Source organism: Polypterus senegalus, chromosome 15 (assembly GCF_016835505.1).
Source record: "Polypterus senegalus isolate Bchr_013 chromosome 15, ASM1683550v1, whole genome shotgun sequence".
Taxonomy (NCBI): domain Eukaryota; kingdom Metazoa; phylum Chordata; class Cladistia; order Polypteriformes; family Polypteridae; genus Polypterus; species Polypterus senegalus.
Window position 1 is genome coordinate 74104610 of NC_053168.1, and position 12731 is coordinate 74117340.

Consider the following 12731-nt stretch of genomic DNA (forward strand, 5'->3'; position numbering starts at 1 on the left):
TCTCTTCTGAACTGCATGGCACCCCAGATTTAGACATAGTTCATCTCGGTTATCAAACTTAAAGTTATTTTTCTTTTTTGACCATGACATTTAAAGAGCACAGCCCAACACGCTTGCTCACAATCTCTCCTAACACTGCAACCAACAGTAAATAATGTATGGTCATTTTGAATAGATTAATCCTGTTTAAAACACACTTTCCTTTTGGAATACATGTTTTTTGGATTTCAGTTTGCTCTATGTTGGATTTCATTTGGCTCTTCATTGCCAAATAAGTGCCATGTTTATCTTAATTTAGGTAGTGTTTTAAATCTGTTAACTAATTGAATTATTGTCCATTGGAACTAATTCATTTATTAACTAATTGGAGAAGCACACATAAAAACCATACATTTAATTAGCACAGTATTATCTACTTCTGATAACAAACACTGAAAGGTTTATAATAATAAGTGTAGAACATAATATAGAATGTAACTGGGTGCTTGGTGCTTCCAAATTACATGGTGATAGCTCTTATACAAATCAGAATAGGTTAGCTCTGAAGGTGACCTAAAGAATAGCCAATTATTTGATCAGCATTCAGGGTTATTTAAAGCATAACTAAGTATATGATTGTATTTTACATTACTAAAAATAGCAAAATGCTAGTTTGAATATTATGCAATTTTGTAAACTAGAAATGCTTTTAAGGTTATTTGGTTTAATTTACTTAAATTATACTTATGTTTTGCTTAATCAATAATTTATTTTTAGATATGTTTACATGAAATGAGCAGCAGCTACTGTCATCATGTCTGTCTGTCTGACCATATTAAACAAATTGGTGCTCTGTGGACTGTTTTTTTTTTTTTTTTAATTTGGAACATGTTCTTCAAGTTTTGTCACAAAAGTTTCAATTTTCATTGTGATGTCTGAAATAGAACATAATATATACTTTTTTGAAAATGTAAAAACTTGCATTTAAAATGCATTGGCAGATTTTCAAAGTCCTCTAACATAGAACAGCTTTTAGAAGCCATTAGAGCATGGGAAATATTGGACTAAAAAGGGTTATTCGCAGAAAATGCCAAGCACCTGCTATCATTATCATTTTAAAGTTAGTGTCAAATTTTCAAAATTCACTGTCTTAAAACAGAAAAACATTTTTAAAACCTCACCTACTGAATAATCAACTGCTTAATATTTACTTTGCGAGTTTATTTCAACATTTTCTCTTGTACACCTGTAATTACCACTGCAGAATAGATACCCAGTACAAATTATTGAAATACCAGCCGGTTCTCATATGAACACCTGAATTTGCTGTCATGTTGGTCATTTGCACAAATTTTTGCAATACTGTCATAATCTGTCTGTTGCCTGAAGACATAACTGGTATGTTTAAATGGTCTTCATAACTGTAAAGGTAAAAAATGCAAGCATGAAAACAAAAATTCAGCTTATCTAGAAATGAATGGAAGAAAATGCTCTCAAAGCGTGGTTTTGTAAGATTTTTTCTTTTCATGTAAACATGTACTGTAGTATTTACCTGAACTGTCATTTCCACACCCAGCCACTATATACAGTATACTGTATGCTACACTGAAAAAAAGCTGAAGAACAGGAATAGATTTTTTTTTCTACTACAAACTTCAAATCTCTCAAAATACACTTGAATTTTATGCCATGCATACATTTTTTTAACTTGTACATGATTTTTACTTTAATCATGCATTTTGCTGTAATGTTAAAAAAAATGTATTTCTTTTTTTAGATTTTTGTGATGGCTTGAGATCTACACACAATCAAATTCGTACGCTCCTGAAGATGACATCAGAAGAATGCAAGCAATATATTTTGGTAATGCTTTAAACTTAACCTACATTTTTAATTAAAAAGAAATCTGGAATGTTCTCCATTCGACTTTCTCATATACGTAGAGAATATGTAATAATTGTATGACAATGTCAGCTTCTGAAATAAAACACATACCTATTCAAATTTCAAGTTTGTTTGATAGTGTTTTACCAGATTAGATAAATTTCCAATTACTGTATTAGTTTGTTTATACCATGTAATTTCTTTGCGTTGTTGATAAGTTAAATAACAGTTAAAAATAATTCATGCAGCGTAGTTAATAAACTGTTACTAAATAAGATGAATAATTATATATTGTTCTAACAGTCTTTAACTCTTTCATTCTGTTTATATGAAAAATCAGAGCATAACCGTGCAGGCAACTGATTAATTTTCTTCTGCCTTTACGATGACGTTTGCTTTTTAACTCTCATTTTCAAATAAAAAATTAAATGTAGGTAACAAAAAAAGTTCAGCAATCCAAAAATATGGACAACAAGAAGAAATGTCAATGAATTCACAGTGCAAAATTGATGAAAGATCAAAACATATATAAAATACAATTTGTGGAATTAAACGGAAGGACAAAGAAGTAAATGCATAGTGCAAATCAGAAGGGTACTGTATTTAAATTTCAAAACTTGAAATTTTAAACAATATATTTTATTTAAAAATAATCTCTTACTGGAAAAATGATAAAACAATGATTTCATTGATCGTAATATAATTTATTAAATTAGTTCAAACAACCACCGTAATTACTGATAAAATAAATTTCTTTCGTTGACAAAATAACGTGATAAAAAACAAACTTGCCAACTGTTAGTGTTCATATGTAGATAATCATATGTGATAAGCATTGAACACACATTTACTAACACTAAGTTTCTTAATTTTACCAATGAATTAATAAACCCTTTGTGGAAATTCAGAACCAGCACAATGAGGAAAATTTCACAAACACTATTAAATCACTAAAAGTACTGTATTTTAAGCACAAAATCAAAAAAAGCAAAAAGTAAATATCAAAAAAACACATCTGAAAACGGTCCTGGAACACAATTTGTCTTAAGAAAGACAGTAACAAGTACCTAAATGTCAAAATATGATAATTTGTTTTACAGATAAACTTGTTTCAACAATATCACATAATCAACTTTAAAGAAAGCATGTTGAAATATTTTCAGTCAATCAAGGTGTGGGGTATTTTCTAGAAAATCCCTAGTTCTGGGTAAATAATTGACACCCATTAAAATGTCAATCCTACGAGGCAATAAAGTTGTATTAGACCAGATGCGTCACAATGATCAATACCACACATCGGAAATATACTTCCATATACTAACTAGAGTTACTAGTAGTTATTTTTTTAAAGGCATTGGTGAGTGCCAATTTGCCAGTGTTTTGTAAAGCATCACACTTAAAGCATAAATTCCAATTATAATGAAAATTCATATCTGTGTGTTTCTTACAAAATTTCAATCACTTTGTTTATAATGCAAGTTAATTTTGCAAAGAACTACTTCCGGTAATCTGATCAAACAGAAATTTCAAATCTGATTGTTTTTTTGTGGTCGGTAATATACCACTTCCAGTCACCTGATCAACGTCAAATATTATATCTAACGATAAGTAGTGATCATACAAAATTAAAATTATTTATCTTTATTTATATAATAGTAGTAATGCATATGTAATATTGCTAATACCTGTTAAGATATCATTTTCCGGTTATCCGATTAAGGTGAAATTCTGTATCTATGTGTTTCTTAGCCTAACTAATGACAATATAAAATTCAAATATTTTTCTCTTCTTATAAAGCAATTTCACATGAAAAACTACTATACAAAATTTCAGTTAATTGGTTATTTAAACTATGTACCAGTTTATTTGAAAAATTTTGAAATGTGTTCAGGCAAAGTACTACTTCCATTTGACGTATGTTGCTCAAAAGTTGATAGAAAACTAACATTTTGATATAACACATATATGCCAAATTTCATTTCAGATTTCATCTAGCTCAAAGCCTTCTCAAGTTTTCATGTTTCCGTACATACACAAAAAGACATAATTGTAAAAACGGTCTAAATGTGTTCAAAAGTGCAAGAAATGTGGAGATTCATCAAAATCTCGGTCAAATTATTTTCGCGACAACTATATTTTCTCTATACTACATATACGAGAAAGTAAAAATGTATTTAGCTATGAATACATTAGTCAAGTAATAACTAGATTTTTCAAAAACTTTTTTGCAAATGTATTATATAATTGTTACCATTAATCCAAAATGTGTATATATAAGAAACTTAAGTATATAATATGTTACATATCTGTGTGTTCGGTAAATCCTGCATTAGTGAAAATATATATCTATGTGTGGTTAGATCTGTTTAATATCTTCAACAATTCAACTGTGTCCCAAAATATTTTGTATTAAGTTACTAACTAAATCTTAACACTGTAATTAATTAAAGGAAAGATTCAGATAATAGTGGTAGTTAGAAAATTTGTGTAAAAGCACATGGCACTCTGTGATTAAATATAAATTTATAACTTTTCCATAGCTTAAAAATAAAATCATTTTTGACAGTCTTAGGCTATAGTTAATGTTTTGTTTTTTTTCCCCTCAACGCTGGTTTCCCCTGGTTCGGGGATTGCCGCCACGACAGACACCGGCCACCTTATGCCCACAGCTCCAGTCAGCTGCCTCAACAATAGAGGCATGGAACATGGCCCTTTCGGACTCAAAGTCCCCCACCTCCCTCAGTATGTGGTCGAAGTTCTGCCGGAGGTGGGAGTTGAAGCTACTTCTGACAGGGAACTCTGCCAGACATTCTCAGCAGACCCTCACAACATGTTTGGGCCTACAAGGCCTGACCGGCATCCTCCCCCACCATCAAAGCCTATTCACAACCAGGTGGTGATCAGTTGACAGCTCCGCCCCTCTCTTCACCTGAGTGTCCAAAACATGTGGCCGCAGGTCCGATGACACGACCACAAAGTTGATCATCTAACTGAGGTACCAAGTGCACATATGAACACCCCAGTCCTTGAACATGGTGTTCGTTATGGACAATCCGTGATGAGCGCAGAAGTCCAATAACAAAACACCACTTGGGTTCAGATCTTGGGGGCCATTCCTCCCAATCACGCCCTTCCAGGTCTCGCTGTCATTGCCCACGTGAGCATTGAAGTCTCCCAGCAGTACGAGGGAGTCCCCAGAAGGTATGACCTCTAGCATCCACTCCAGGGATTCCAAAAAGGGTGGATACTCCAAACTGCTGTTCGGTGCATATGCGCAAACAACAGTTAGGACCTGTCCCCTACCCGAAGGTGGAGGGAGGCTACCCTCTTGTCCACCAGGGTAAAGCCCAATGAACAGGCTCCAAGTCAAGGGGCAATAAGTATTCCCACACCCGCTTGGCGCCTCTCACCGGGGTCAACTCCAGAGTGGTAGAGAGTCCAGCCCCTCTCAAGGAGATTGGTTCCAGAGTCCAAGCTGTGTGTCTAGGTGAGCCCGACTATATCTAGCCGGAACCTGTCGACCTCTCGCACTAGCTCAGGCTCCTTCCCCTTCAGAGAGGTGACTTCCAACGTCCCAAGAGCCAGCTTCTGTAGCCGAGGATCAGACTGCCAAGGTCCCCGCCTTCGGCCACCACCCAACTCACACTGCACCCGACCTCCTTGGCCCCTCCAATAGATGGTGAGCCCATGGGAAATGACATATACTGTACTAGTTTTATTTTTTTTTCACTGTCACAATATATATATTTATTGCTTTTTTTATTTTGTTACTAACCATACAAATGTGTGTTCTAGTCTTATAAAAATAAATTAGGATTGAAGTACCAGGAAGTATTTCAAGATAAAGAAGATAAAGAAGATGCTAAATTAAAAAAGGCTGTAAATGTATTCAGTATGAGAAGCAAGGAATCTTCTGATCCTCATGATGTTCTTAACGAAGTTAAAGGTAATAAAACATGCACTTTTACATTCTTCACAGCGGTATACCAGGCGTATATTACTTAGTGAAACATTTCATGAGCTGTATCTTATTGTATAGGGTGGTCCAGATCTAATTATGCAATTTTCATTACGCTATAACTTATTAAGTTTATTACATAGAAAATCACCCGAAAAATCCCGGACCATCGAGAAGTGTGCAAACTGATGACATGAAGAATCGTCTCCGCACCGAACTGGAATCGTCCCCGCATAAATCAGAGTCATCCAGACAATCTGGATCTGCATAATTAGATCTGGACCACCCTGTATGTTTGTTTCTTTATTGGTGCATTACAAAAGAGGGAGTCACCAATAGTTGTTTATGCTTTATGATGTGTGCTAAATGTTATCTATTGCTGTTTTGTCAGAAATTACTAATTTGTGTAAAACACATCCATCCAAATGGAAGTGGCTGGCACTGAAAACAGATCTCTGTGGGATCAGATTATAATTTTAATAGATAGGTCAACTAATGTAAAATGAAACAATTACAGTACCTAAAATGTCCACATTTCATTGTTCTAGAACATTGAATCACAGTGGATTTAAGTTGACTTTGTTGATACTAATCAACAGAAAAGACTCTTTAATTACAAACATAAAACAAAAAATAGTTGGTCAATTAAGTATTCACCCCTTCAGGTCAGTCTTGGTGGACCTTTGAAACAAATTCTGCCCTTGTGGAAAGGTCTCTATCAACTTTACATATCTGAACACTGCTGTTTTTCTTCTCTGTTGAATTACTCAAGTTACGTCATGTTGCATGGAGGTAGTAAGTGAACAACCTTTTTCAACTCCAACCACAAATTCCCAATTGGATTAAGAAAGGAACTCTGATTCACCCCTTTCTGGACATTAACTTTGTTTATTTTTAAGACATACTTGATGAAACTGACTTTTTGGTTGGAGTTATTGTCTTGCTGCCACACAAGTCTCTTCTCAAAACACGTTTCTTGAAGATTGCATCCGGTTTTCCTCCAGTATTTCCCTGTATTTTTCTGCATTTATTTACCTTTTACCCTTACAGTTCTTCCAGGGGCTGTTGCAGAGAGGCACTCTAACAGCATGATGCTGCCACCACCATACCACCATGCTTCACTGTAATCATTTGATAATGTGCAGTGTTACAACAACCAAACTTTTTACTCTTCTGTCGTAAATAAGGTCACTTTTAGTCTCATTAGACCATAGAACCTTGTTTCAGAGTCTCCTATATGTTTTCTGGCAAACTCCGAGATGTTATGTCTTTTAAAAAACAGTGGCATTTTCACAACACTCCTATAATGCTGCGACTTGTGAAACACTCGGGCAACAGTTGTTTTATGCAGTCTTTCCACTATCAGTCACCGTAGATAGTAAATACTGTACTTTAGAGCTTGGTGGCTTAACTCACTAATGTTATTTTTTCATGATTGTGGACAGCTTGCTTTTACAACTATGCCATACTTTTTCATTTCTAAATGATTAGGGTACACGCATGCTGCTTCTGCTCCTCCCTGTTAACAACTCTTTTCATTAAAATTCACATTGAACCTTCCATTCCACAGCCTCAGGGATAACTGATTTGAATCTTTTTGTGGTTTGCTAGATGAAACTTTGTTTTGATTGCCCACTTCTGCCTGATGCCTGATTTGTGAACATTTTTCTTTGTATCATGAAGATTTCGGAATTGGGAATTTTCTATCTTTTTAATTAAAATGCATTATCTGGATTGCAGTCGATGTCTTGTATATGTGCTTCAATTGGAGAAACGACCTGACTTGCGGTGCTAGGTTGATCACACCTGTATTACCCATGGTATTATGTACAGTATATTGTTATATTTTGGAAGCTCTGATTTCTGGTCATTTTCTTCAAGTGCATCTTATAATATCTCCCACTTTTTTAATGGATCAATCCTCCAGTGGCATCAGTCTATGCTTTCTCTGATTTTTATTTATTTATTTTTTTATGTGCTTCGTTGCTAACATGGCTCATTTGCTCCACCCGACTCCACTCCACCTGTCTCAACTTCTCCGCTGTGCTGCACTCCTTTAGTGCGCTCTGCTGTTGTCAGATAATTAATGGCTTTCTGCTTTGCTGAAATACTTTTGTGATAAACTCCTCCTTATTAACAGTTTGTCCAGAGCAAATGGTATTGTGCAGCCTCCTAAATATTTACATTGTGGATAGAAAGTTCACTGGCAGCATTTGTTCAGGTATACACCATCATACTCATGGCTTTGGAAATAAGTGTCATTGTGCCAACTTTGCAGTACTGAGTATGGATTTGTACACAACAAATCCCCATTAGCTAATACTGCATTTTTGTAACATAAGATCTCTTAATGGTAAATGGTGCTATCAGAATTCATTATAGACTCCAAACTTGTTATACTATCCTTAACAGAAACTTGGCAAAAACTAAACAAATTTATGTCTGTTAATGAGGCAACACCATCTGGATATGTTTACTTAATTAGAGGCTTGCAGCTCAAGACAAGGCAGAGGTATTGCAGTCATTTTTAGATCTGAGCTAAACATCAAAAGAATCCCAATTGATAGTCCATTGTTTTTGAGTGTCTGGTTCTTAAACTAATAAAGAAATCTGGTCCTATCTTACTTGTTCTCTATCGTCCCCCAAAATATAATGGTTCTTTTGTATCTCTTCTGACTGAATTATTAACCCACATAAGTTCCTTTTCCCAGTGAGTCATTGTTCTTTATGATTTCAACATCCATGTTGTCATTCCTACATGTGAACTGAGAAATTAATTCCTGTCATTGCTGGACTGTTTTGACTTGGTGCAATATGTTGATTTTCCTACCCACTCTGGTGGTTGTAAATTAAACCTGATCTGCACATCTGACTTACCAGTTGGCAACACTAAATAAAATAAAACTGAACAAAAATAAATTCAAACCTTTACAAGTACCATAAATTTACACCAGCTGTTACAGACTCAAATCAAATGTATATTTTTGTTCTATAATAGTAACAATAAGAGCATCTCATTACTCAAAACAGTAATTCAAGGAAGCACCCAGAATCAAAACAGCAACCTCTTGATTATGAGCCAGTAGTTCTTACCTCTGCACCACCCAAGTGGTCGTGTCAGCATCATACCTTAACCCGATTTCTTTTTATTCGGTTACATTCTTGAATAAAAGCGCATTTGTTTTGTTATACGTGTACTTTTTTTGTGAAAGTGTTTATTTCATATTTGGACTTCAGTCTTCACACATTATACATTTCATGTCAAAATTTGTAATTAGTACTATAACATGAAAAACATTTGTTTAAGGCATGTATTCAACATTTCTTGCCTCACATTTCCTGTCACCCTACATTTACACAGATCATTGTAGACACAGAACACACATGAGATGCATGTGTTTCAAATAACGATGTATTATTTACCTTATAAGACTCCAGGCACCTCACACCCAGCGAAACAGATTTGAGCTGGGAGAACTTTTTGTCCGAGTTGAGCTGCAGCCGCGGTGGAGATGGGATAGCAGTCTGCTTTCTTCTATGCTGATCAACAAATTTGCAAAACAAAAGATGGATGGAGAGGTGCGAAGAAATTTAAGGTGGCCCGGGATTATGAGTTTTTTTTTTGCTTTAGGGGTTCTAGTGTTAAAAAAACAACTTAAAACTCATTTGTTGAGGAAGGCTTTTAACTTAACCTAATTATTCTGCCCCTTCTTTCAGTTCATCTCTCTATCCATATACTCTGCATAATTTGTGTGTGTATTATATCACAAATTTTGTTATTTGTTCATGCTTTTCGTCTAGTATTGAATTTAGTATTTTAGTCTGGATCATTGTCTTTTATTCTGTGTAATGCTTTGTATATCCTGTATTTATATGTTTTAGTGTTCTGTGCTGAAAATATTTGTATCCAATGTTACGTACACCCTCTTGTTCTTTCTGAGACTCTGTGAAGCACCTTGAGCATGGGAAAGGTGCTATTTAAATAAAATTTATTTTTATTATTAGCATTAGTATTGATTTAGCTGTACTTCAAAGGATATTTAGTAAATTAAAAATTTTCAAGTCGCAATCCTCTGAATTTTTAATCACCTTTACAAAGAGTTGCTTTGGGTTTTGTCTTCATTGTGTAGGATAGACCTCAATAGTCACTCACCACAAGTTGAACCTTTTAAATACAGGGACATATATACTACAGTCAGTTGAAACCCCTTGATCTCCATTTAATTAATGATGTGAATTCTAAAGCTGACTGGCTGCACCAGTGATGATTTAGGCACGTGATACTAATGGAAGAGAATACTTAGCAAACCGAGTATTTTGTGTTCTTTATTTGTAATTAATTTAGACCACATTGCAGAGAATTTTTTTCACACTGACATTACAGGAGTTATTTTCTGTTGATCAATGTCAACAAAGCCAAGTTAAATCTACTGTGATGCAATGTTGTATTACAATAAAATATAAACACTTCCAATGGGGTGAGAACTTTTTGTAAGCACGGCATATTATTAGTACTTTATAGCAAATTGGATTCACTGAGTGATCATGTAGTAATGGAATATATTGTAATCATATTTTACTTTAAATTCTGTTCACATTATTGTACTCAAACATTCATTAAATATAATTTGCAAAAATCTCCAAAAAACGTACAGGCTTAATCAATAAATTACTTTAATCTGTTATTTTATCAATGATATTTTCAGACTTGCATGAAGATCTGCAAAGTTTGAGGGAGCAGATATTATGGGATTACAATTGCCTGGAAGAACTTCATACATCGTTGAGAACTGACCTCAGTAAGGTAAGTGATGCTCTGACCAAAAATAAAAAAATAAAAATCATGTGGTAGTTATTACCAATGATAAGCAGACCATCTGCAATATGCCTCAGTTAGTATTTCACTGTATATACACTTGCTTTCTGACACTCAGTCATTCATTATATTTATGAAAATAACATATATAATCTACTGTACAGCAGCCCCAAGATTCCCAAAAATTATTGCAAGAACTGTTTTAATACAAGGGCAGTTATCTGTTGTATTTACATAAAATTTGCCCAAAGATTTGTCATCAGTGTGATGTATCAAAAGAATGTGTTTCTTCTGATTCTTACTCCTTTTTTTTTTTAATATCAGAGAATTTTTTTTTTTTTGGAATCGATTCGAATACAAATTTGTGATTTAGAGACTGACCACACACTTAAAAATAAATGTGGACAATTTTTAAATAAAATGTTAGGCAAGTAAATAGACAGAATAGTTTCCCCTAAGAGCAATTAGAGCATTAATCTTAATTTCTCAACCTTTAAGACAAGAACAATTTTAACACATAATTTCAGATTCAATATGCTTCTATAAAATAATGAAAGTACTGTATAAGACATTTTATTTGAAATATCATATAATTCTCAATGAATAATATATTCATTTACTTTTGATAACTTTTGAAAGGTTGTTGAGAAGACATGGCTAATGATTAACAATTAAAATGTACCACATTTAATCGACAAATAAGACTTAAGGTTCTTATTTTTTAACTTTTCCTTTGTTGCAGACAGGGCTTTAGGGGTGTACTATGAGAGTTGTGAAAAATATATTAAAAAGTGACACGATTTTTACTTAGAAAGTGCACTAAAAAGTAAAAAAAAAATTTTCTTGTTCTTAAATTTTGTTGATTATATTTGACTAAATATAAAATCGTAGGGTACCCATAAAATAATCAGTTTAATTCAATTAAAATGCATAGATTTGTTAAAGTGAAACTTCTAACCAGCTTAACTATGGGAAAAAATGACACATCATATAAAAGTTGATTAAAGTTTATAGGATAATGGTTGCCACACAGTCCTTGGCATATTATAAAAAAAACCTTGACTTGTGTGAGAACCCGATTTGACAGAAATGACGTTCGCGACAGAGTAGAATCGAACCTTCTACAGTGGTGTGAAAAACTATTTGCCCCCTTCCTGATTTCTTATTCTTTTGCATGTTTGTCACACAAAATGTTTCTGATCATCAAGCACATTTAACCATTAGTCAAATATAACACAAGTAAACACAAAATGCAGTTTTTAAATGATGGTTTTTATTATTTAGGAGAAAAAATCCAAACCTACATGGCCCTGTGTGAAAAGTAATTGCCCCTTGTTAAAAATAACCTAACTGTGGTGTATCACACCTGAGTTCAATTTCCGTAGCCACCCCCAGGCCTGATTACTGCCACACCTGTTTCAATCAAGAAATCACTTAAATAGGAGCTGCCTGACACAGAGAAGTAGACCAAAAGCACCTCAAAAGCTAGACATCATGCCAAGATCCAAAGAAATTCAGGAACAAATGAGAACAGAAGTAATTGAGATCTATCAGTCTGGTAAAGGTTATAAAGCCATTTCTAAAGCTTTGGGACTCCAGCGAACCACAGTGAGAGCCATTATCCACAAATGGCAAAAACATGGAACAGTGGTGAACCTTCCCAGGAGTGGCGGCCGACCAAAATTACCCAAGAGGCAGAGACGACTCATCCGAGAGGTCACAAAGACCCCAGGACAACGCCTAAAGAACTGCAGGCCTCACTTGCCTCAATTAAGGTCAGTGTTCACGACTCCACCATAAGAAAGAGACTGGGCAAAACGGCCTGCATGGCAGATTTCCAAGACGCATAAACCACTGTTAAGCAAAAAGAACATTAGGGCTCGTCTCAATTTTGCTAAGAAACATCTCAATGATTGCCAAGACTTTTGGGAAAATACCTTGTGGACTGATGAGACAAAAGTTGAACTTTTTGGAAGGCAAATGTCCCGTTACATCTGGCGTAAAAGGAACACAGCATTTCAGAAAAAGAACATCATACCAACAGTAAAATATGGTGGTAGTGTGATGGTCTGGGGTTGTTTTGCTGCTTCAGG

General features: G+C 34.5%; 1 protein-coding gene across 7 annotated transcripts in view; it reads left to right on the top strand.

Annotated features, from left to right (window-relative positions):
* The window catches only part of akap9 (A kinase (PRKA) anchor protein 9), a 231256-nt gene that overhangs the window by 85819 nt on the left and 132706 nt on the right, over window positions 1-12731 (top strand). For all 7 annotated transcript variants that reach the window (XM_039736927.1, XM_039736923.1, XM_039736925.1 and 4 more), the window contains 3 exons: window positions 1757-1842; window positions 5660-5810; window positions 10529-10626. In XM_039736927.1, the coding sequence (XP_039592861.1) occupies window positions 1757-1842; window positions 5660-5810; window positions 10529-10626 (335 nt within the window). The remainder of the gene's footprint in view (window positions 1-1756; window positions 1843-5659; window positions 5811-10528; window positions 10627-12731) is intronic.